Below are 26,741 nucleotides of genomic sequence, written 5' to 3' on the forward strand. Positions count from 1 at the left end.
ACACCTGTGGTCATTAGGGGTGTGGTCAGGGAGGAGTGAAGCAGAGCTACATTCATCTAACAGAAGTGTTACCACACGAACAGGCCACACATACCGTACTTTCCAGACTATAAGCCACTACTTTTTTTCTCACACTTTGAACCCTGCGGCTTATCCAACGATTGCTGCTCGAGTATAGATTTTTACGGGCTAACAGCCTCCAGGGGGTGCTCTAGCAGGAAGCACAAAAGTGAGACAGACAGGTGGAAGAGGTGATGAAGAGACGAAGTTTTAAGCTTAACTTTTAACAATCATTTTGCACAAACCTTCGTAATGGAAAACACACGAAGAAAAGCATATGATGCAGTTTTTAGTTAAAACCAATCCATGTGTCTGTAAAGAAGGAAATAGAGCTGCCAGCACGGAAGAGACAATGAGAGACAATGGAAGAGAGACTGAGAAGGTGTGTGACGGAGCCTTTCTGAGGCTGTTCAACTCTGAAAATGAAGAAGACAACTTCAGTGGTTTCAATGAGCAGAAGGAAGATGAAGATAGAGATCAAAAGACTTTTTTGGGTTTTTGAACCAGCCGTGTGCTACTGCCGTTTTACTGCCGTGTTACAGGCACTGTTTGGAAAAAGCAGTTAAGGTATGGAAATAAATATTTAAATAATCTGTCTGTTTTACCACCTTCCTGTGTAAATATCTCATGTTACAACGTGGACACGTGCGGCTTATAATCAGGTGCGGCCTATATATGTGCAATTTTTTTTTTTCTTTTAAAATTTGGTGGGTGTAGCTTATACTCAGGTGCGGCTTATATTCAGGTGGGCTATATAGCTCGGAAAGTACAGTAATTCTGTCTGTTTTCCGGGAGCCTATGGATGCGTACCCAGATCCATATAGAGATCATCAGAGATTATCTTCTACGAGGGTTGGACAAAATAATGGAACACCTTAAAACATCAAAAAATATAATTTAATATGGTGGAGGTCCGGCCTTTTGCGGCACTTACAGCCTCAATTCTCCGAGGTATGATTCATACAACTTGTGAATTGTTTCCAAAGGAATTTTAAGCCATTCTTCAGTTAGAATACCCTCCAACTCTTTTAGAGACGATGGCAGTGGAAATCGACGTCTTACTTGAATCTCTAAAACTGGACCATAAATGCTCAGTAATGTTGAGGTCTGGGGACTGTGCCGGCCGTACGAGATGCTCAACTTCATTAGAATGTTCCTCATGCCATTCTTTAACAGTTCTAGCTGTATGGATTGGGGCATTATCATCTTGAGGTGAAGGTGTTTCCATTATTTTGTCCAACCCCTGTATATAAGGTTCTGTTTGAACATAGACGGAGCAGCAGAGCCACCAGGAACCGTTGAGGTAGAGAATCTGTTCAAAGAGCGACTGTGGGTTAGAGAAAAACTACTAACAGATTTATGACAACTACCCTCATCAATATCAACATTAGTATCACATTAGTGTTACCTCTGTCGTGCTCCATGTTTATTATTACTGACTTTCTTCTTCTTCTCATAAAACTTTACTCTTCTTCGTGGAATTTGTCCCAGTATGGTTAATTCAGAGTAGGGATGCACCGATACAAGTATCGGCATCGGCTCCAATACTCAGTGTGTGTACTCGTACTCATACTCGTAAAAGTAATCTGATACAAATGCTCCGATACCACTTACAGCCGTTTGACATTCCCAGTTCAGTGCAGCAGGTACGAGGAGGAGGAATAATGTGTGTGGAGTGTGAAGAGTGTGGAGATTTTTAAAATAAATGACGGTGATAAAAGTAACGCTGACTGACAGTACGTTACAGACACAGCCAGATACAGACACAGCGTTCTGTCCATCCTCTGCGTACATTTCATCTGTTTACCAGGTGCTCGCGGATGCATAAACAGAATGAGAATACCAGCGGGAGTACGGAGCGGTGCGGACCGCCGCCAACAGAAGTGAAAACAAACTTATCACTCATTTCTCTTTTCTCTTCCTGCTGAAGCTAAGCTTTTAAACCTTTGTAGCGAAAACGCTGCAATATTAGTATCATATTAGTGTTGCCTCTGTCATCTCCATGTTTGTTATTACTGACTTTCTTCTTCTTCTTCTCCAAAATCTTTACTCTTCTTCGGGGTACTTGTCCAGTATGGTTAATTGAGAGCAGCGCCCCCTGGTGGATCAATTGAGAAACGCTTCATTCCAACACATTAAATGTCAGTAGCAGCACTTTTTTCCAGTCAGACTAATGACAACGACAAGCTAAAGCACATTACAAAGGAACTAAGAACTGGAATGGGATTATTAAGTACTCGTATTGGTACTCGGTATCGGCAAGTACTCAAATGTAAGTACTCGTACTCAGTCTAGAAAAAGTGGTATCGGTGCATCCTTAATTCAGAGCGGTGCCCTCTGGTGGATTGATTGATAAACGCTCATTCCAACACATAAAACATCAGTAGCAGCACTTTGTTCAGTCAGACTAATGACGACAATAAACCACATTTACAAAAAGAACTAAGAACTGGAATGGGATTATTAAGGACTCATATTGGTACTTGGTATCGGTAGTACTCAAATGGAAAGTACGTGTACTTGTACTCGGTCTGGAAAACAGTGGTATTGGTGCATCCTTACTGTAGAGTTTTAGGAACCACGGTTCTATGTGTCTGATAACAGTATGTTCTGCACAGACTCAGAAGAACGGTTGCAAAGGAAAAGGAAGGACGAACCCAGACAGCACAGGGGTCACATGCACAGGGGTCACATGACCACCACCGTGTTCTTCTGCTCAGATTCTTCCAGTCCAACTCAGTGTGGTTCAGCTTCCACATTCAGCCCAGTCTGATTTGCAGTGGATCAGACCAGGACCCAGGACCAGGACCACAACAACACAATAACAGAATAATGTCAACGTCAAACTTTACACTAAGTTTTAAAAAAGTCAAATAACATTTTGAAAACTGTTTACATCTACAAACTATCCTTTAAAAACATGTGAATAACATGAACAAACTGACATGTCTTAAGAAAAATCTGTGTAATTTGAACAATATCGTGTTTCAGTTTATCATTTATACATGTTCTTTCTAACGTACAGATACAATTGATCTACAGACACATGTAATAACAGACCTAATATTTGTTTGATTCCACTTGAAGACAGTTCAGGCTGGTCATACTTGTGGGGAAAGGAGAGTTTGTAAATGTAAACATGTTCATGTCATTTTACTTAAAAGAACATATTTGATTATTAAATTAAATAATTCAGCACAGTTTAAATTAAATGGGTTATTGTGTTGGTATTCTCCTGGTTCTGACTCACTTCACATTGAATGTGTACTGAATGTGGAACTGAACTAAAATGACTGTTCCTGTCTTCAGTATCATTTTTGCATTTCACACACTCCTCTGGTTCTTCATTTCTGTCTTTTTGTCCTCCTCTGGTTCTTAACCCTTAAAGACCCAAACGTCCACCTTTAACCTTAAAGACCCAAACGTTCACCTTTAACCCTTAAAGACCCAAACGTCCATCTTTAACCCATAAAGACCCAACATCCACCTTAAACCCATAAAGACCCAACATCCACCTTTAACCCGTAAAGACCTCAAACGTCCACCTTTAACGCTTAAAGACCCAAACGTCCATCTTTAACCCAGAAGACCCAAACGTCCACCTTTAACCCATAAAGACCCAAATGTCCGCCTTTAACCCTTAAGACCCAAACGTCCACCTTAACCTTAAAGACCCAAACGTTCACCTTTAACCCTTAAAGACCCAAACGTCCATCTTTAACCCATAAAGAACCCAAACATCCCCCTTTAACCCATAAAGACCCAAACATCCACCTTTAACCCGTAAAGACCCAAAACGTCCACCTTTAACCCTTAAAGACCCAAACGTCCATCTTTAACCCATAAAGACCAAAACATCCACCTGTTAACCATAAAGACCCAAAACATCCACCTTTAACCCGTAAAAGACCCAAACGTCCACCTTTAACCCATAAAGACCCAAATGTCCGCCTTTAACCCATAAAGACCCAAAACATCCACCTTAACCCGTAAAGACCCAAACGTCCACCTTTAACCCATAAAGACCCAACGTCCACCTTTAACCCCATAAAGACCCAAACGTCCACCTTTAACCCATAAAGGACCCACGTGTCCGCCTTTAACCCATAAAGACCCAAACATCCGCCTTTAACCTTACAGACCCAACGTCCACCTTTAACCCATAAGCCCGTTTTACATATTTTGTTGATTTTTTTTATGTACATTTTCAATAGTATTCATGGTTTCATTACAATTTAGTGAAATCATTGTTTTTACAGCAAAAAACATCTGTTTTAATGTTAAGTATCACCTTAAGGATGAGGAAAAGAAGTAAAATGAAAATAGAACTAAGAAAAGCAGAAATTAAGGGAAAGAATAAGATGAAGGAGAAGGAGCAGACAAGAAACAACTGAGTGTTAAAATGAGGAATGGGGACCCTGCAGATAGAGAGAGTAAAAGGGTAGAAGAAGAAAGAGAAACAACAGTGTACACATAGTGATGAGGAAGAGGAGGAGAAGGATGACAGATGAAGAGACCGAGAAACACAGGGTACACAAGTGATGAGGATGAAGATGAAGAAGAAAGAGAAACACTGTACACAAGTGATGAGGAAGAGGAGGATGAGGATAAGATGAAGAAGAAAGAGAAACAAACGTGTACACAGTGTTGAGGAGGAGGGTAAGGGTGAGGATGAAGAAGGAAAGAGAGAAACACAGTGTACACAAGTGATGAGGAAGAGGATGATGAAGGTGAAGAAGAAGAGAGAAACAACAATGTACACAAGTGATGAGGAGGAGTAGAGGATGACGATGAATAAGAAAGAGAAACAACAATGTACACAAGTGATGAGGAAGAGGTGGAGGAGGATGAAGAAGAAAGAGAGAAACAACAGTGTACACAAGTGATGAGGAAGAGGATGATGAAGGTGAAGAAGAAAGAGAGAAACAACAATGTACACAAGTGATGAGGAGAGGAGGAGTAGGATGAAGATGAAGAAGACAGAGAGAACAACAGTGTACACAAGTGATGAGGAAGAGGAGGAGTGATGAAAGAAGAACGAGAGAAACAATAGTGTACACAAGTGATGAAGAAGAGGAGTAGGAGGATGAAGAGGAAGAAGAAAGAGAAACAACAGTGTACACAAGTGATGAAGAAGAGGAGGAGGATGAAGAGGAAGAAGAAAGAGAAACAACAGTGTACACAAGTGATGAAGAAGAGGAGTAGGAGGATGAAGAGGAAGAAGAAAGAGAAACAACAGTGTACACAAGTGATGAGGAAGAGGAGGAGGATGAAGAAGAAAGAGAGAAACAATAGTGTACACAAGTGATGAAGAAGAGGAGAGGAGGAGAAGATTGAGAAGAAAGAGAGAAACAACAAGTACACAAGTGATGAGGAAGAGGAGGAGGCTGAAGAAGAAAGAGAGAAACAATAGTGTACACAAGTGATGAAGAAGAGGAGGAGGAGGATGAAGATGAAGAAGAAAGAGAGAAACAACAATGTACACAAGAGATGATGAGGAAACAGTGTACACCAGTGAGGATGAGGAAGAGGAGGAGGATGAAAAAGAAAGAGAGAAACAACAGTGTACACAAGTGATGAGGAAGAGGAGTAGGAGGATGAAGAGGAAGAAGAAAGAGAAACAGTGTACACAAGTGATGAGGAAGAGGAGGATGAAGATGAAGAAGAAAGAGAAACAACAATATACACAATAGAGGTCGACCGATTATCGGCCAGGCCGATTATGGGTGCCAGTATTTGGAAATTTTGACGTATATCGGCATCGGCCTTTTTTTTAATCCGATGGGCCGATATTAAGAAATCAATTTAAAACTGGGTTATTTCGGCTCAGATGCAGCCTAAACTAATTCTCAGACTGTCAGGAGGTAATCTGAGTTAGCAGAGCTGCCGCTATTGTTTACTCTGCTCTGACGTTCTTCTGAAACATTAGTAGTTGTGAGATGTAGAGCACAGGGATGTTTAGTACAGTTTCAGAAGAGTTTTTTGTATTTACCTTTAACACGTGTTTTCTCTCCGGAGCTTCTCACACAAGAAAACTTCGCTTCTCCACAATGTGTACCCCTTCCGCGTCAAAATCCGACGCGGAAGGGGTACCCCCTTGCATCAAATAGTGCCGCTGCGGGGCTCTGACCCACATGCGTCGATTTCTGACTATTTGGGGTGAGCCTGTGTTGGTATGTAATGTAATAGTGTGTGTTTGCGTTAAAGTCACATGAAGACTCTACAACTCACAACTACTAATGTTGCTGTGAGCTTTCTAGTCCTATGATCTGAAATTAAAGTGAAGATGAGAGAGAGAGTCAATTCAGAAGTGATTTAACTGAACATGGTGGAACATTTTAAATCCTGTGTGTGCTCATTAAAGCCCTAAAGGCTGTTTGTGTTCTGTCAGGAGTTTAATTGCACTCATAGCAACTCTTATACTTTTTTATGTAGCTTTTGTCATATTAATCATTAATAATGTAGCAACATAGTTTTGAATGACAGGGTCCCTGCTATCACATGGTAAAATATAAAATTTAATAATGAAATCAACTAAAGGCTTCCCAAATGCTGTAATAAATTAAGCATGATAAGTTGAGCATACGTCAGCATGTGGCCCAAGAGTTTACAAGAGTTTCCCTGTATTTTTATTGTGTTTGAATTTAAAACAAAGATAAGTCATTATAGTTATATTTAAATTTTACTTTATTTACTGTGGAAAATTTCAAGGAGCTATTTATTTAAGCTTTTATTCAACTTATAAGAGATGCTTCTGAGTCTAGGAAATCCATGCGCTTCTGGAGCTATTATTTTCTATTTGTTTGATTAAATAAACATGCTTTTAAGCATTTAAACGAAGTTCAGTGTTTGCATTATTCAAAATTTTTCACGCCAGTTTTTACACTTTACTGCAAATGAATATCGGCTCCAAATATCAGTTATCGGCCTCCTCTAACTACTAATAATCTTTATCGGTATCGGCCCTGAAAAACCCATATTGGTCGATCTCTAATACACAAGTGATGAGAAAGAGGAGGAGGAGGATGAAGAGGAAGAAGAAAGAAAGAAACAACAGTGTACACAAGTGATGAGGAAGAGGAGGAGGATGAAGAAGAAAGAGAGAAACAACAATGTATACAAATGATGATGAGGATGAAGATGAAGAAAAAAGAGAGAAACAACAGTGTACACAAGTGATGAGGAAGAGGAGGAGGATGAATAAGAAAGAGAAACAACAATGTATACAAATGAGGAGGAGGATGAAGATGAAGAAGAAAGAGAGAAACAACAATGTACACAAGTGATGAGGAGGATGAATATGAAGAAGAAAGAGAGAAACAACAATGTACACAAGTGATGAGGAAGAGGAGGAGGAGGATGAAGGTGAAGAAGAAAGAGAAACAACAGTGTACACAAGTGATGAGGAAGAGGAGGAAGATGAAGGTAGTCAGAGACAGATGGACAGAACCTTCTGAGGAGGTAGACCAATGGAAGGAAAAAGAAAAGAGTGAAGAGATCCTGAACGGAAGGAGGAGTAGAAGGAAAATTAATGTAAAAAAAAAAGTCCAAAAACACAAACAAACAAACACCATGTGACCTTCTGTCTTCTCCACATTCACTAATAAAACATGCAGACCAGGAAGAGATGGAGGGAGACAGAGGAAGGATGTATGGAAGAGGAGGAAGATAGAGGAGAGAGATGAGTGTGTGTGTGTGTGTGTGTGTGTGTGTGTGTGTTCCAGTGCATCTTAATCAGCCTTAATTTCACACCAGAGTTAACCCAGTTGTCAGTGTGTTAGGCATTAAGGGCTGAGCAGACACTGTGACGCATCAACACACACACGCACACACGCACACACACACACACACACACACACACACACACACAAATCAAGGATGTCTTTAATCCTTGCCAATTAGTACCAGGCATGATTGTGTGAATACTAACAACTCTAGTGTGTGTGTGTGTGTGTGTGTGTGTGTGTGTGTGTGTGGTGTAATTGATTTCTCTGACACTGCTCCATTGCCTTTTATACCTTAGTAAACATTAACATTTCATAAAGTTGAAGAGCATGTCAGTGACAAAAATCTTCAACTGAGTGACAATCTGAGAAAAAAAAGCCCCTCCTCAGATATTTAGGAGGATCAACTCACTGATCAAACCACCGGTTCAGAAACGTCAATTAACACACAGAAAGTTCAGGTTCAGTTTAATTAGCGTGACTCAATGCTAACCTTTAGATTAGCTCCTCTGAACTGACTTTAATGAAATCTGACTGGAGGGAAAAGAACCAGACCAGTGTGCTCCTGTAACTGCTGCAGGTTTATCAAACACACCAATTAGAGTCAGAGGAAAACAGGGATATGAGTTGGATGAAGACAGGAAGGATGTGTTCGATGGTGTAAACGGAAACACAACGGACTGCACAAAGCAGGAAGTACTGGGTAGAACCATGAAAACTGTGGAGATCCACAATCCAAAGGTGTGTAAGACCATCAAAACCATCCAGACTGGAAAGAACAACCAGTAAAAAAGGAAGATGAAAACAACAGTAAACAGAAAAAAAGACAAATATTGAAAAATAGCACAAGTTGAATTATTATTATTATTATTATTATTATTATTATTAAATTATTGAAAATACTCCATAAAAGTTAACATGAGTTCAAGTTCTCACTAGACTAATAAAAATCATATGAGTGTTTTCTAACAAACCACTCGTGAACATGTCCTGAAGGAAGTGTCCTCTGTGTGGATTTACGGACTAGTGTCTAAGTGGGACGTATAAGCAAGAAATAGAACCAAAGAAGGACTGGTCCACCCCTGGACCATATACAGTATATCAATAATAATAGACTATATATATCAATAATAATAGACCATATATATCAACAAGTGTTCAGAAAACGCAAACCTCTGCCAAGCACCCCGAATGGTGTGCATGTGTGGATCGACTATTTCTTTTTAAATTAAACAGTTTCAAGGTTGTTCCGTATAGCAGAAAAAGTTGAAGCTTGGTACCAATCATGTGTATGTCAAATTATATTAAATTCCAATCAGTATTTGTTGAGTTATAATGAAAAATGTGTTGTAAATGGGAGTTTCAATGTTAAATTGAAATGTCCAGAGTCCACATTCCACAGTGGATGTGAACAACTTTGTGCCAGATACAAGATATTGTTACAAGCTACGGGTGTATCAAATTGGAGGCTAATCAGAGACGTTTTGAATTCTTTATGAATTTTCGAAAATTGCTGAATGATGAGAGATAGGGAAATTTGAGATTTTGTGACCTTGCTGTGACCTTGAACTTTGGCATACTTTGCCCAAAATGTAATGGGTTTGTCCCAGGGCTTAGGCCTATTTGTGGGTAAAATTTGGTAAAGATGGTTGTAATAGTTTTCCTGTAAAGTTGCTAACAAACAAACAAACAAACACACAAAGCAAAGTGATCACAATACCTCCTGGTGGAGGTAATAATAATAGACCATATATATCAGTAATAATAGTACACAGTCAGTCTATCTCTGGTCCACGCCTGGGCCACATGTTGTTGTCTAATTTTCTGGTAAAGACAAAACACAGTCAATGCAAACCTGTTTAAACCTCGGTCCTCATGGAAGACACATGTGTGTCCATGTTCAGTTCCCTCAGAAACCACCTGTCCAGCAAACTGAGGTCAGTCCATAAGCGTACAACTGATCTCCAAAGTTCTTGCAGGCGAGTCTTGTGAGTGTATCGATGTATAATATGTGGAATAAGTCTGAACTGAATAAACAGTGACTGTGGAAACGTTCAGTTAGTCAAACATGTTAGTGACACACACTTTAATACATAAGTTTTTGCTTAAATCCCAGAAATGTCAGAGTTATGCCGAGTTGTTTGTAGAGTTTCTAAAAAGGCCTGTTTAAGTCTGAGAGCTAGTGTAGGGGTTTCAGCCAATCAGCTGTCAGCATTCTGTTGCAGTTTTTTTGATCGCGTTTTGTGCAACAACCATACATGATAGCAGTACCAGTCGTCACATATATGTTCTTTGTGCTGGGCCGCACATTTGTTGTATGGTGGAATAATTTTAGGGTCACTTGTGGTGGAATGGGAGCCATTATAAAATGGCCCAGTTCAGTTCAGATGGACAAATACAGCAGGTTTTTCACAGTTCTGTGCATCGGATCATTGACACGAGTCATAGCACGTCTTTTGAGACCAAACTGCACATTTTTATAATAATATGTTTGAGTCTAATTCCAACACTCTGGGTTACACCCCACCCCACCCCCCCTTACAGAAGAGTCTTCGCTGGCACAGGCCCTGCCCCCTGGTTTTCCTGCTCCGTTCTTATTCGCTGACGGCCTTTCATCAGTGGAGACTTTGCTCACCAACATACAGGTATGTACTCTGGACTAAACTGGACTCAACTGGACTAAACTGGACTCAACTGAACTAAACTACTGGACTAAACAGGACTCAACTACTGGACTAAACTGGACTCAACTATTGGACTAAACTACTTAACTTAACTGGACTGAACTACTGGACTAAACTGGACTAAACTACTGGACTAAACTGCACTAAAAACTGGACTCTACTGGACTAAACTACTGGACTAAACTGGACTAACCCATACCCTAGGGGTACTTGGAAGGAGCCCAGGGGGTACTGGAAAGTGTTTTGTAAAAATCCATTAAATAAGTCATCATGTACCAAATATAAAATAAATAAATAGGATTATTGCTGATACATAAAACACAATAAATACATTCATATAATAATTTTATTGTCTTTGGTAATATTTGAAGAACATTTATATTTTATATGATTGAAAATGAATTTGAGTAGATAAGCAATTATTTTATGTTGATGAAAGGTTCATTTGTTAATTAATGACCAATTTATTTATTTTTCTTATCAGTGAAAGAGGGCACTTTTAGTTTATATTTTACACAAAATTTACTTTAATAAATGTGTTGTTTTTTATATATTACAGTTAAATATACTGTATGTTGTTTGTTTGCACAGTTTTGTAAATATAAACAGACACCTCTGGCACAGGAACACATTTGGACCCATTTTTATCAATCAAAAATGCTGAAGTGAGAGTTGGAGGTATTTGGATAAAAGTCTATTATAGAGGTACTCCGCTGTAAAGTCTATTTCAGGGGGTACTCCACTGTAAAAAGTCTTTTTCAGGGGGTACTCCGCTGTAAAAGTCTATTTCAGGGGGTACTCTACTGTAAAAGTCTATTTCAGGGGGTACTCCATTGTAAAAAGTCTGTTTCAGGGGGTACTCTGTTGTAAAAAGTCTATTTCGGGGGTATACCACTGTAAAAAGTCTATTTCAGGGGGTACTCCGCTGTAAAAAGTCTATTTCAGGGGGTACTCTGCTGTAAAAAGTCTATTTCAGGGGGTACTCCGCTGTATAAAGTCTATTTCAGGGGGTACTCTGTTGTTAAAAGTGTATTTCAGGGGCACTCTGCTGTAAAACGTCTATTTCAGGGGGTACTCCACTATAAAACGTTAGAGACCTCCTGGTGTAAATGATTGTGGATCAGATATTTGGGTCAGTGGGTTTATGGGCTGTTTTTCTTCCTCAGGGCCTGTTGAAGGTGGCGGTGGAAAACGCTCGGGCGCAGGACAAACAGATCCAAGCGGAGAAGAGGGAGCTGAAGATGGAGCTGTACCGAGAACGAGAGATGAGGGAGAGTCTGGAACGACAGTTGACCTCTGAACTACAGAGCAGAGGTGACGGATGAAAAAAACAAAACAGTCACCCTAATCCTAAACCTTATAATGTGGACATTGCCAGGGGCCAGTGATCCCTTCAGACATTTTTTAAACAGTAAAAATTACATATAAATGCACTGTTCTACAACAATTTTATTTTCATTGTCACAATATCGTTTTTTAAATGGCAATGAAACCAAATCTAAGCCACTCAGGTGTGAACAAATTAAAAAAAAAAAAAAAAAAAAAACAATTCTGCCTTCCTTTCACATCTGGAGTCAGATAACATAGAACAAACTGTATAGCGTATCTTAAACATCCAAGTTGATACAAATCTTAACCCCACATTCATTTTAAACATGACTTATATGAGTAATCATTGCTCATATATTACTCAGTAATGTAAAGTCTGTTAACGTTTAAGATGAAAACATATGACTCTTACTCTTTGAAAAAAACATTCAGAAAGTAATATTTTGTGTCACATCTACAAGTACATAACACTAGCAGTTATAGGCAACTAACCTGGCAACTTGGTAGCCTGCCTTGGGGGCGAATTCATTGAACTCACAGGTTCACATGAAGAGTCACTGTTGTGAGTTTAAAGCAGCTTGAATTTGCTTCACTTTTTCAGAACGCTCACTCCCTGCTAGCTTGTCATATGCGTTAGCATGTTTTGTCTGCTCGTGTCTCTTTACATTGAATTCCTTAAACAAGGCAACAGTCTCTTGACAAATTAGGCAAACATAATTGCCTCAATTTTCAGTGAAAAAAAATTGTAATTCCCATCTCTCCTGGAAGCAGCGGCCCTCACTGTCAACTTTCGTTTTTTTATTTACAGGCGCCGTGGTTAGAAATTAGCAAAAAAGGGTTCACGGTAAGGTCACAGAGCCCGATAGAGTTAGAGTGGTGCTGCCACCAAGAGGTGAAAGGAGAAACTGCATTTGGAACCTTTTATGATTCATGTACTCGGTTCAACAGTCCAAGCGGGCCATGAATAATACAATATAAAACCCAAGCTGTGGGCCGTATAAAATCTGACCGCGGGCCGTGATTGGCCCCCGGGCCGGACTTTGGGCATGCCTGCCCTAAACCTAAACCCTGACCCTAAACCCTAATCCAAAATCCTAATCCTAACCCTAAACCCTGACCCTTACCCTAACCCTGACCCTAACCCAAACCCTGACCCTTACTGTAACCCTAAACCCTGACCCTTACCCTAAACCCTGACCCTAAACCCAAATCCTAACCCTAAACCCTGACCCTTACCCTAATCCTAAACCCTGACCCTTACCCTAACCCTAAACCCTGACCCTTACCCTAACCCTAACCCTAAACCCTGACCCTTACCCTAACCCTAAACCCTGACCCTCACCGTAACTCTAAACCTTGACCCTTACCCTAACCCTAAACCCAGACCCTGACCCTAACCCTAAACCCTAATCCTAAACCCTGACCCTAACCCCAAACCCTGACCCTTACCCTAACCCTAAACCCTGACCCTTACCGTAATCCTAAACCCTGACCCTTACCCTAAACCTAAACCCTGACCCTAAACCCTAAACCTAAATCCTAACCCTAATCCTAACCCTAAACCCTGACACTTACCTTAACCCTAAACCCTGACCCTTACCCTAACCCTAAACCCAGACCCTGACCCTAACCCTAAACCCTAATCCTAAACCCTGACCCTAACCCCAAACCCTGACCCTTACCCTAACCCTAACCCTAAACCCTGACCCTTACCGTAATCCTAAACCCTGACCCTTACCCTAAACCTAAACCCTGACCCTAAACCCTGACCCTAAACCCTAAACCTAAATCCTAACCCTAATCCTAACCCTAAACCCTGACACTTACCTTAACCCTAAACCCTGACCCTTACCCTAACCCTAAACCCAGACCCAGACCCTGACCCTAACCCTAAACCCTGACCCTAACCCTAAACCTAAACCCTAACCCTACTCTAAAACTAACCCTAACAATAAACCCTGACCCTAAACCCTAACTGTAGTCTGACCCATACTATACTGATAGTAGAGTCAGGCTGTAACCTGACTGGTTTCGAGGTGACCACATTATAATTCAGATCATGGATTGTACCTCTATCTAGGAGATCCTGATCCTTTGACCTACTGGTCAGGTCTGAATCCACCTCCACATAGATCTGAGTCCTGCTCCGTCCAGAACACATATCTGTCCATCTTCTCCATGTGGAAACAACAAGAACAACATTGGTTCTGGCCAAGACTTTTCAGAATTCCCCAGAAATTGAATTTCAAAGTGGGAGGTTCTTTGCGTTTCCATATTAACCACGCCCACTTTGAATTAACCCTTAAACACTCGGTGTCAAGTTTAACCCTTAAACACCTGGGGAGAAGTTTAACCCTTAAATACCCGGTGACAAGTTTAACCCTTTGACGTTTGGGTCTTTAAGGGTTAAAGGTGGACGTTTTGGTCTTTAAGGGTTAAACATAACATCAGAACTATTTATGCTAAATCCTGTAATTATCCATGACTCTTTCACAGTAGGAATCCTTTAACTATTTCTCTTAAACTGATTATAGATCATGGGTTTTCAACCTTTACTATTTAGAGCCATTTTAGAAATAGAAAAACTGATTAGTGTTGAGTCAAAACATATTCTTATATGTTTTACCTCAAAGTGGTGACTGTTTAAGAAGCTCTTTAGGATGAGTTTGTTTGGAATATGTTTGAGAATAAGTCAAAGTTTTGGTGCAGTTACAGAACTACACTAAAGAAAATGCCATTATTGTGTTTGTGCAGCAGAAATGTACTAGTATGCGTAAGTTTTCTTTACAAAGGAGAATCCAGATGAATACTGTCAGTATCATCAAATATAAAGTACTCTACTATTACTTCTACTACTGCTTCTATTTTTAGGTTCATTTGGAATATAGTCTACATTTACAACTGCATAACAGCAGACTGACTTTATGATTCTGGCAATAACAGCAAAATGTCTAAAAGAAAAAACCTTAGTGTTGTTCCTTTCCACATTTTTTTTTTTGCCAAATCCACATGGAGCCACTAGAAAAGGGCCCACATGTGGCCCAGGAGCCACAGGTTGTCCACCCCTGGTATAGATGGTGTTCTGACCTGGACACCAACATGCTAACATGCTCTTCCCCTCCTCAGCCTCCATCCAGAAGCGTCTGAAGAAGGAGAAGAAGGCCAAGAGGAAGCTGCAGGAGGCGCTGGAGTTTGAGTCCAAGAGGAGGGAGCGGGTGGAGGGCGCCCTCAAAAACTCATCCTCGTCCTCGCCGTCTCCTGAGCCGCTGCACGCCGCCAACAACAACAAGAACGGTAGGACCTGGTGTGACCTGCACCACCCACCTTCAGCTCCTCTGCAAGACCAGTGTCCATCCAGACCTTTGGAGGCTCTGGTTTTAGTCTTTTCCTCTTTGTGGATCCAGTGCCTCCACGTCATTTTCAGTCCATTTGTGTTCGTTTCCAAGCAGACACTGAAACCCATGTATGAGCTGGAGCTTCTGCATCTGTTCAAAGAGCCTGTAGTGGACCTGAAGGGGTCCTGCCGCCCCTGGGTGTTCACCTGCTGATGGTGAAGGTGGCTTCAAAGACTGGAACTGAAACCTCCTCCTCAGTCCATTCAACATTTAACACCGATCATAAAATGAAAATATGAAAGGATTGTGTTTTTCTAATCAGGAACGGCAGGAAGGATCAGTGATCAGCATCCATACTTTTAAATCATCAGTCCTTTCATTTTCAGTCCTTTTGTTAAATAAACCCTGTGAAAACACAAAAATCAACCAAAAAACAAGCTGTTCTGAGGATTAGTTTGAATGATTTAACACAGAAACACAGAAAAGACAAACCTGGGATTGTGTGTCCAAATGTGTGTGTGTGTGCGTGTGTGTGTGTGTGTGTGAGACCTGCCTGCTGTGTTTTTATGGACCGTCCCACTGAGACTCTGTCTTGTCTTTGTGTTTCATAGCAGACGCTGCTATAACCGAGGAAAAAGCTGAACTTAATGGAAACCAGCAAGACAACAGCGCTGTACAAGGTACACACACACACACACACACACACACACATATATATATATATATATATATATATATATATATGTATATATACACATATATGGCAGAATGATGCTGATAAAAACAAACACACACCCTGTATTCAAAGACAGAGCACATACTTGTTCAAAGACACGCATACACACACACACACACACACACGTGTTGGACATATGTGTGTGTCGGGGCCCAGGCTGGATTAGAGCAGACATTGAACAGACACACAGACACTGTGGCCTCCCTTTGATGTGCACCTTATCGTGTGTGTGTGTGATATTTCATTGAACTCATGTAGATACTTTTGTGCATCAACATGATTACACGTTTCCAGACGTCTGTGTGAGGATTGGAAAGTTTATAGAAATGACCATTTATGTTGGATGCGTTAAATAGAACTGTAGATATAAATGATGAGGATATAGATGTAGAGGACGTAGATGCAGCGGATATAGATGTAGAGGACGTAGATGTAGAGGACGTAGATGTAGAGGATGTAGATGAAGAGGACATAGATGTAGAGGACGTAAACGTAGAGGACGTAGATGTAGAGGATGTAGATGTAGAGGATGTGGATGTAGAGGACGTAGATGTAGAGGATGTAGATGAAGAGGACATAGATGTAGAGGATATAGGTGAAGAGGACGTAGATGTAGAGGATGTAGATGAATAGGACATAGATGTAGAGGACGTAGATGTAGAGGATGTAGATGAAGAGGACATAGATGTAGAGGACGTAAATGTAGAGGACGTAGATGTAGAGGATGTAGATGTAGAGGACATAGATGTAGAGGATATAGGTGAAGAGGACGTAGATGTAGAGGATGTAGATGAATAGGACATAGATGTAGAGGACATAGATGTAGAGGATGTAGATGAAGAGGACATAGATGTAGAGGACGTAAATGTAGAGGACGTAGATGTAGAGGATGTAGATGTAGAGGATGTGGATGTAGAGGATGTAGATGAAGAGGACGTAAATGTAGAGGACGTAGATGTAGAAGATATTGATGCAGAGAACGTCGACGTAGAGTTGTGTAGATGTAGAGGATATAGATGTAGAGGATGTAGATGTAGAGGACGTAGATGTAGAAGATATTGATGCAGAGGACGTCGACGTAGAGTTGTGTAGATGTAGAGGATATAGATGTAGAGGATGTAGATGTAGAGGACGTAGATGTAGAAGATATTGATGCAGAGGATATAGATGTAGAGGATGTAGATGTAGAGGATGTAGTAGAGGATGTAGGTGTAGAGGACGTAGATGTCGAGGACATAGATGGACATTTAAGTCACGGTAATAAACCCATCCATTTGTTTAAGGTAACTGTCTCTTACCAAGTCACTCAAAGGTCTGTCATTCATTTTCTGAACCACTTTATCCTCCAGAGGGTCATGGGGGCAGAGCCTGTCCCACCTACCTATGGGTGAAGGCGAGGTTCACCCTGACGCAGGGCTGACAGTAGAGACCAACAACCAATCACTGTCAAATTCACACCTGTGGGCGGTGTTAGCTTGACCAGTTAACCAATCAGTGCATGTATTTGGATGTAGGGAGGAGCTAAACAACCCAGAGGGAACCCATGCAAAAACAGGTAAACTCCGCCCAGAAAGAACCCTGGTGTTGATGTTAACCAGTGAACCACCGGGTCAAAGGTCAAACAGTATGAGTCTAATAGGTCCTAAATATATGGAATATAGAACATTATATATGTAAATATATGTCAGTATATGTAAATAGATGTTTAATAAAACAAAACGAGCTGTAGTTTAGACCAACACAACACATGTGACTGAAGGCAGACAACAGAACAGGTTTTCTTTTTTGTCTATGGATGTGAATACACAAGTTTGTCACTTTCCAGTAAAACATCATGCGTCACTTCCTTACGTCCACAGTGACTTTCCAGAGGGTTCTCTGTGGACCCTACAGGGTTGGATCTGAACATCTGCTTACACAAACCAAAGTTAACTCAGCTGGGTCACCCATTGTGTTCCATAGTACTATTGAAGGAACAGGAGAAGCACTCTGCCCTTTTAACAAAGGCTGGTGACCTCTGACCTCAATATCGCTGACCTCTGACCTCCATATTGATGACCCCTCTGACCTTCATATTGGTGACCCCTGACCTTCATATTGGTGACCTCTGACCTCCACATTGGTGACCTCTGACCTTCATAATGGTGACCCCTGACCTTCATATTGGTGACCTCTGACCTTCATATACACATGTCTATCCTTTCTTGGTAAAAGTCTGTCTACAGTTTATATCATGTAGTGCAGTTTTCCGATGCTGACGGTTGTTTTGTGTGCAGACCTTTTCCGTTCCAGCTGTGTTTGACTGACATTCACATTAACTTTGTTCCACTGTATCGTGCATTTACATTTACATTCACAGAGGGCGCCGTTAAGTCACTGGTTTCTATGGGCGGAGCTGACTTCATATTGAGGGAGTGTGTTATGTCAATGAGGCTCCTCACAAGTAAAGCACCGACGTGTGTGTGTGTGTGTGTGTGTGTGTGTGTGTGTGTGCGTGTTTGTATGCATGTGTCGTCGTCTTTCCACCAGCTGTGCTCAGTCCTCCCTGACATTGAAAACCTTCACTTGAAACTCTGCGTGTATATAAATGAATATCTACAGGCACACACACTCTCACACTCACCAGGAATGTGTGTGTGTGTGTGTGTGTGTGTGTGTGCGTGCGTGTGTGTGCGCACTCTGTACCTGCACTTGTGCATTTGTGTGTTTGATCCACAGACGGGGAACTCTAATTAGCTCTCTCTCCTCTTTAGACCCCTCTTAGATCCCTTCTCTTCTGCAAGCCAAGCACTCCGACACACACACATACACACACACACACACGGACCCACCTGATTTCATTAATGTTGATTGGCCCAGTAGGACCCCTTTGCTGCGTTACACACACACTGACAAACACACACTCATCCCTCCTGCCATAAAAGCATTTTGCACCTACGGTGGTTTATACACACACATACACATACACACACACACACACACTCCCCTGCCTCTCTCACCTTCCACACTCTTAATTAACGGGTGAGGAGAAAACTGCTGAATACAAAGAAAGACATCGCATTACAATCAGAAAGAGGGAGCGCAAAAGGAAGGAGTAAGAAAAAACGAGAAGCAGGGGAGGGAGTGATCAAGAGACGTAGAGAGAGAACGGGAGGAACGAGTGGTGGTGGTGGTGGGGGGTTCTAAAGAAAAAAAAAGAACGGTAAGTTTGTTTTTTTCCCAGTTATTCAAAGCTGACCGGACTAATTGACTATAAAAATGAAAAAGCTGGATGAAATAAAAGAGAGGGAAGAAAAGCAAGAGGAAAAGAGGAGGAGCAATGTTAGAGGAAGAAAGGATGAAGGAAGGGTTTAAAGAAGGTTAAAAGGAGAAAGAGGAGATGGAGAAGAAGATAAACCAAGAACAAGTTCTGAGTTGACTTGAAGATAAGAAAAGAAAAGATGAAGCGATGATGATGAGGAGGATGATGATGATGAGGAGGAGGAGGAAGAGGTCTGTGTAGGTTCTCATTGGTCCAGGTCATGGTTCTTCCTGGTAGTTCTTCTGGGTTCTACTGGACTGGTTTAACTCTTCTCCATGAACCCATGGTCCACCACATGAGAAGTTCCACCTCAGGCCCAAACTCTGGAGTCCATCTGCACTGGGTAGAACAAGGACACTCCTCAAAGGACAGTAATGGCAGCACATTGGACGGAGAAGACGCATGGAGTCACAGAAGACATGAGTCTGTAGACAGTGACCCACCACTCTGCTCAACCACCCTGAAATTCCCCCAGTATTTATAATTTACACATGTGTTGTCTCTTATCTGCTTTAACTCTCTCTGTTCAGTGAATGTGCTGTAATATATAGTTTTGTTAGGTTCCTGTTGTCATCAGAGACGACAGCAGGACACCGACATGTGACTTTTTACCCTTATCCTTACTCTTGTCCACCACATAATAAACTAAACTAATACCCACCTACGACCCAAACCCCAGTTCACCGGCTGGAGTGAAAAACGCACCAACACTTGATGGCATAAGCCTTCTTCAGGGTGTCAACATGTGTCGTGTTTTTTTTTTACTCCAGCTCCTATGAACTGATCTACAAACCCTCATGAAATAAAGGCTTCTTAAATTTTCACAATTTTCCAACCAAGTCAGTGCCTGGATTTTAGTTTTTTCGTGATGATATATTGTGTTGAAAAAGTAACTTTTTTTCTTCATTTTCCTCTGTTTCGGATATAATAATCCTCAACTTTAATCTGATCTTTAATGAAGAGCTACATGATCAGTGAATTAAATATAGAAAATACAGGATTTACACTAAAACAATGCAAAATACAAAGGATAATATTACAATAAATGGTGATAAATCACTTTAGAAAAGGTAAATTTAGGAGAAATGGTCATATGGGAACAGCAACAAAAGTGGAGCTGAGTCTGTATGGATTAATGCACAATTCAGAATTTTTGTGAAATCTGAATTTTTTTGTGTGTTGGTTCATATTCCACATTAAATGCGACTTTTATCAGTTTTAAGTCTGAACTGAATGTGACTCTGAAGTGACCCACATGTATTAAAGAGGTCCTGATGGAATACGAGACCACAGAGCTGGATCAGTGAAGGTAGATCTGGATCAGGGAAGGTAGACCTGGATCTGTGAAGGTAGACCAGGATCTGATTGTAGACCTGGATCTGCTACCCTGTGTGTATCCTTCTTGGGTCTTCCAGGGTCAGTAACAGTACGCTGAGTCAGTCCTGAATGTTCACATCCTGACAGGAGATAAAAGTAATGTGAAGGACTTCATACGAAAGAAAGAAAGAAAGAAAGAAAGAAAGAGAAAGAAAGAAAGAAAGAAAGAAAGAAAGAAAGAAAGAAAGAAAGAAAGGAAGAAAGAAAGGGTTGAGGAGTGACAAAGACACAAGTTCACCTGATGAAGAGGAGAAATAGAAGAAGGAAAAAGGAGTGGAATGAAAGGAGGAACGAAGCAGGAGGTGATGGATGAAGAAAAGGAGCAGAGGAGTGGAAGCATGGGGTGATCCTCCAACTATAACTGTTACATATATAGACCAACAGTCTGTGTCCAACAGTCTGTGGACCTGTTGAATCCAGGTGTTTCTTTTCTAACAGGGGTCTGGGATCATAAACAATAAGGACTAATGTCAGAATATAGTTTTATATTATGGGATAAATATCAGTGCATTGGTTCGTTTGGGTTCAATTATTATCTTTGTTTCCAAAATGACTAACAGATGGTTTGGACTGAATTTATATCAACACTGATTCTGTTTTTTTTTCTCCATGACTCTGATTTTAAATGTTCTTCCTCTAAATGTTTCTAATATTTGTCCTGCTCTGACTGCAAATACTAATTTTCTTCCTCATCTAACCATCTTCTGTCATCACATCTGAGTGAGGAAGAAAAATGTACCATTAAACTACAGTGAAATATTGATGTTTATCATCTATATGGACATAAATATGTGGACACATCATGTCTCCAGCTGTCAGCTGTCCTGTTCATGAGGATCGGACACAGAAACATTAATATTAATAATCAATAGGATATCTATCCTATAATATAAAACTAGATTCTGACATTAGTCATTATTTTTTTGGATCCCAGACCCCTGTTTGAAAAGAAACACCTGGATTCAACGGGTCCACATGAGTTAGGTCATTATGACATGAGGAAAACGATGTGTAGGATAAAAAGAAAGGGAGAAAAGGAGGGAAAGGAGGACCGGAGAGAGGGATGAGGAGGAGTGTGTGATTCCTCAAGAACAGAGTTGAAAAATGTGACCTTGTTCTCAGACCTGGTGACATTTCCTCCACCAGCTGATCGACTGTAACAAGGCAGGTCAGAGTCATCTATAACCACAGCAGGCAGCAAGTACACATACACATATACACATATGTACACACATACAGACACACATACACACACATATGTACACACACACATATGTATACACACATACACACGTGTATGTACACACATACACACACACACACACACACACACACTGCTGGCTGGAGGTGTTCTTTATGGTGACAGATAGAGGTGAGAGGCGAAAAGAAACAGGTCAAAATGACAAAAGGTAAAAGAGGAGAAGAACCAGACCAGTTTTAGATCCACAGGAACTCAAAGTGACACCTGCTGCAGATTCTGTTCCATCCTTTACTCAGACACTATGTTCTTCCGTGGGTTTGATTCACCAGTAGATCTGACATTTTGACCAACATGTACATGTTCTATTCACAGAAGTTGGTGTCATGTCATGTTATGGGTTAAGGTGAGGGGTAGGGGTTAGGGTTAGTTTAGTTTGTATTCACTCTTAGTTTTTCTTTTAATTTCCGTTATTTCCAGTTGTAGTTTTCCTGAACTTTCAGACCTGGTTTGGAGGACGGTTCCATCCCTGGTGTCACTGGGTCTTTGGTGTTAAACAGGTGGCTTTCATCACTTCCTGTAGTGTCATCGTCCACAGGGGAGTCAAAGGGAGTCCAAATGTGAGCTCTGCTTGAAGAAGTTCTAGGTTGAAGCTTCCAGGACATTTCCAAGGGGATCAAAGCTGCAGCTCTGCACGTTAGGGTTTTAAGCATCAGGCTGAAGCTGAGGCGAAAGGAGAAAAAGAAAGGAAAGGACAGGAGAGGACAGAGAGAAGAATGGGGTGAGATAAAAATAATATGAGAGGAACAGATAGAGGACAGGAGGGAGCGGGGGGGGGGGCATGTAGAATAGAGGGATGAAAGAGGAGGAGAGGAGGGGTTTGAGAAGTGATAAAAATAGGGAAGGGCAGGAGATGAGAGGGATGAAAAGGAGGGAAGGCAGGGAATATGAAGGAGGAAACAAGGGACGAGAGCAGGATGAAAGAGAAAATTTAAGAAAGGGGTTTTTTTTTTCCCTCCCAATGTAGAGACCTGAACCTGTTCCAAATGTAAAACACAAAGAATGATGAATAGAGGACAAGAGGAGGGGGAGAGAGAGGAGGAAGAGAAGAGAAGAAAAAGGAGAGGCGGGGGGGGGGGGGGGAGAGAGAAGAGGAGAGGAGAAGGAGAAAAGAAGAAAAAGGAGAGAGGAGGGGGAAAGAGGAGAGGAAGAGAAGGAGAGGCAGAGGGGTGAGAGAAGAGGGGAGGAAGAGAAGGAGAAAAGAAGAAAAAGGAGAGGCAGAGGGGGAGAGAGGAGACAGAGGGGACAAAGAGCAGAAGAAGAGAAGAGAAGGAGAGGCAGAGGGGGGAGATAGTAGAGAAGGAGGAGGAAAGAGGGGAGGAAGAGGAGGCAGAGGGGTGAGAGAGGAGGGGCAAAGAGGGGAGGATGAGAAGAGGGGAGAGGCAGAGGGGTGAGAGAGGAGGGGAGGAGAGGGAGACATAGGAGACAAAGAGCAGAGGAAGAGAAGGAGAAAACAAGCAAAAAAAGTGGAGAGGGAGAGAGAGAGAGGAGGACAGGAGACAAAGGGGGGGGCAAAGGGGAGGAGGGGACAAAGAGAAGAGGAAGAGAAGGAGAAAAGCAAAAAAGTGGAGTGGAAGACAGGAGACAGAGGAGGGGGGGAGACAGAGGGGAGGACGGGGGAGGGGACAAAGCTTTATGGATGCTGTTATGCAGAAATGTAAACACTTTGCAACGTTCGCAGAAAACAATGACACCACAGGGAGCGCAAGGTATGTTTGTGTTCCACATGTGTGTGTTACAGTGTGCGTGTGTGTGTGTGTTGGAGTGTGTGTTTGTGTGGGTGGGTGCAGAAACAGCACCACGGGGAGCGGAAGGGGAACGACGGAGGTGAAATGAGAGAGAGAGACAGAGAGAGGGAGAGAGAGAGGGAGCGCCAACTGTGGCAAAATTGGAGATATGAGATTCCTATCATAAACGGATGGTGCAAAAAAAAAACTCAACTCTGTTCCTGTGCTAATAAACGTAATAAAACAGGAACTTCCTGTGTAAAAAAGAACTCATTAGATCAGGACGAAAAAACTGTTAAAGTCCAAACACAAGTGAGTGAGGAGTGAGTTCACTGAGGGGAAGTGTGGGGACAGGGTGTGTGGGGGTCAACAGGGTGTGTGTGTGTGTGTGGGGGGGGGGGGTCATCGGTGTGTGTGTGGGTCATCTGTGTGTGTGGGTCATCAGGGTGTGTGTGGGTCATCTGTGTGTGTGGGTCATCAGGGTATGTGGGTCATCTGTGTGTGTGGGTCATCTGTGTGTGTGGGTCATCAGGGTATGTGGGTCATCTGTGTGTGTGGGTCATCTGTGTGTGTGGGTCATCAGGGTGAGTGTGGGTCATCTGTGTGTGTGGGTCATCTGTGTGTGTGGGTCATCAGGGTATGTGGGTCATCTGTGTGTGTGGGTCATCAGGGTATGTGGGTCATCTGTGTGTGTGGGTCATCAGGGTGTGTGGGGGTCATCTGTGTGTGTGGGTCATCTGTGTGTGTGGGTCATCTGTGTGTGTGGGTCATCAGGGTATGTGGGTCATCTGTGTGTGTGGGTCATCAGGGTATGTGGGTCATCTGTGTGTGTGGGTCATCAGGGTGTGTGGGGGTCATCTGGGTGTGTGGGTCATCAGGTGTGTGTGTGTGTTTGTGTGTGTGTGTGTGTGTGTGTGAGTGAGAGAGAGAGAGCGCGACATTGGCGGTAAACAGCGTTGGTCTTGTCACCGTCTGTTTCCTCGTTGTTGTCTTTCACCTGAACCTGAAATGATCCAAACTGGAGTGTACTGATGGTGGAGGGTCTTCAGTCCATGTTCACATCATATTTGTTGTTTTCTTTTTACCGTATATTAGCTGCTATTTCATATTTCGGGTCCATGTGCACTCCTTCAATATGCCCGTGTGGATCTTGCGTGGTTTTAAAGTTCTGCATCGAACGACGTCTTTTGACCCTTTTTCTTTTTCTCAGCATACTGTACTGTTTGGCTCCAGCTGTGTACCAAACCGAACAGGTGTGTACTAAAACAGTTCGGTTCGGTTCAGTATGTTTATCGTCACAGGCCTAGTATATATGTATGTATGCATGCATGTATGTATATATGTATATGACAGTTTAGTGTATGAGCCTTGTTCTGTGTGAATGTGTCACATTCAATAAACACTGTCAACCTTAGTAACCCGTCAACGCTCATTGTAACCATGACGATGGCTGTGTCCAATAGAATGTCACTAACATTCAGAATACCTGTGAACATTAAACCAGACGTTCCCTTTAATCCCTTGGATCCTGTAAAAACTGTTCTTCATATCTCAGTAACAGTGTGATCCAGTCCTGTAAATCTGACTCTGAACTCAAGGACTGACTGACGGTTTTGTTGACCAGTGGCCAATGCCACTCTGATGTCTCACACACACACACACACACACACAAACACACAGAGTTTAATTCCATTTATTTGTTTTCTTTTTACCCAGAATCCCGGTCTTTCCTGAAGACACCAATGATGTTCTAAAGACTACGCCTCCTTAGGCCCCACCCCTCCACTTTCTGCTCCTCCCACTTTTCCTGCACCGGCCTGTTTCCATGGCAACCTGGGCGACCACAGCGACACAGGACACTGTCTTCGTACGCTCAAACGTTTTGTCGTTGCTACGAAACCATGAGACTACTAAGAGACCTGGACTGGGTTCTGTCTTCTGTCTTCACTTTCTTCTTCTTTTTTAACAGACTTTGCTCCGTTCATTCCTCCTCCTCCCCCTCCTCCCCCTCCTCCCCCTCCTCCCCCTCCTCCTCCTCCTCCTCCTCCTCCTCTCCCTGCACAGTGACTCCTGTCATCCTTCTTATGTTTCAGAATAAACTAGAATAGTCATTCCCAAGGAAAGGAAAGGACAAGGAAAACAGACTGAACTGATTTGGACAGAGTCCCCACAGGGCAGGACAGGATTCTGATTGGACGGTTGAGACTGTCCCGACTCTGATCTGATTGGTGGTGATGTGACAGGAGTGGTGTCACAAAGAAGACTTCCTATTCTTCATTTCCTTGTTTAAGAAAAAAGAAAGACAAAAACAGGTGTGAAAACCCCCTCTGGATGTGACTGTAAGTTCAGCCAACCTCATTGGCCAGCCGACCACACACTCTGATTGGACGATAATCAGCTGATCGGAGGAGCTCAGGACCGGAGGGTTAAAAAAAAAGGAAAGAGTAAAAAATACCAGGAAGGAAAAAAAAACTGAAGAGGGAAAAACTGGTAGTGTGAAGCCTATTTGTGTCTGGTGTTGGTTTGACTCTACAGAATGCATGGGAACATGGAGCTTCTGTCCTTTGGCTGAGTTTATCCTCTGGACACTTCTTACCTCCTTCCTCATCCCCTCTTTCACTCTTTCTTCCTCTTTTTGGATTCATCCCTCACCCCTCTCCTCTCACTGTTCTCTACAGATTTGCTGCTTATCTTGTTATACTGTTTTTGCTTCCCTCCTCATCCCCCTCTTCCTTCTCCCCCCTCCTTTTCTTCCTCCCCCTCTTCTTCCTCTTCCTCCTCTTCTTCCTCTTCCCCCCTCCTTGTCCTCCTCTTCTTCCTCTTTCCCTCCTCTTCCTCCTCCTACCCCTTTTCCTCCTCCTCCTCTTCCTCCTCCTCTTTCTTCTTCTGTCTCTCTGTAAGGAGACATTACTCTACAAATGTTGAATGCAGCTTTTCAATGTATGATGAAGTATTTTCTATCACCCTTAACCTATGAATTCATTCTCAAATGATGCAAAAGTTCAAAAAATTAAATCCTTTTTTATGACAATGAAGTGATTTTTAGACCCAATATTATATCCTAAAGGTACGTTCAGTTCAATCCTGGCCTTTGGGCCTGTTCACCCTTTGACCCCGTTCCTGTTACCAGACAGTAGTAGTCTGTTTCTGCTGCTTTTGTATGGAAGGATGAGAAGCGCTTGATTTGTTCACATTCAACTGTTTTGTCTC

The 26,741-nt window shown here is 42.0% G+C and overlaps 1 protein-coding gene across 2 annotated transcripts in view; it reads left to right on the top strand.

Annotated features, from left to right (window-relative positions):
- LOC115438896 (dachshund homolog 2-like) overlaps positions 1 to 26,534 on the top strand; it is a 148,060-nt gene extending 121,526 nt beyond the window's left edge. The window contains exons 8-12 of one of the 2 annotated variants that reach the window (XM_030162783.1): positions 10,329 to 10,429; positions 11,635 to 11,782; positions 14,924 to 15,091; positions 15,744 to 15,812; positions 25,248 to 26,534. In XM_030162783.1, coding sequence (XP_030018643.1) covers positions 10,329 to 10,429; positions 11,635 to 11,782; positions 14,924 to 15,091; positions 15,744 to 15,812; positions 25,248 to 25,285 — 524 coding nt within the window. In that variant the 3' untranslated portion in view covers positions 25,286 to 26,534. The remainder of the gene's footprint in view (positions 1 to 10,328; positions 10,430 to 11,634; positions 11,783 to 14,923; positions 15,092 to 15,743; positions 15,813 to 25,247) is intronic. The other variant, XM_030162784.1, reaches the window with a different exon arrangement.
- Positions 26,535 to 26,741: the final 207 nt, after the last annotated feature.

Source organism: Sphaeramia orbicularis, chromosome 18 (assembly GCF_902148855.1).
Source record: "Sphaeramia orbicularis chromosome 18, fSphaOr1.1, whole genome shotgun sequence".
Classification (NCBI taxonomy): domain Eukaryota; kingdom Metazoa; phylum Chordata; class Actinopteri; order Kurtiformes; family Apogonidae; genus Sphaeramia; species Sphaeramia orbicularis.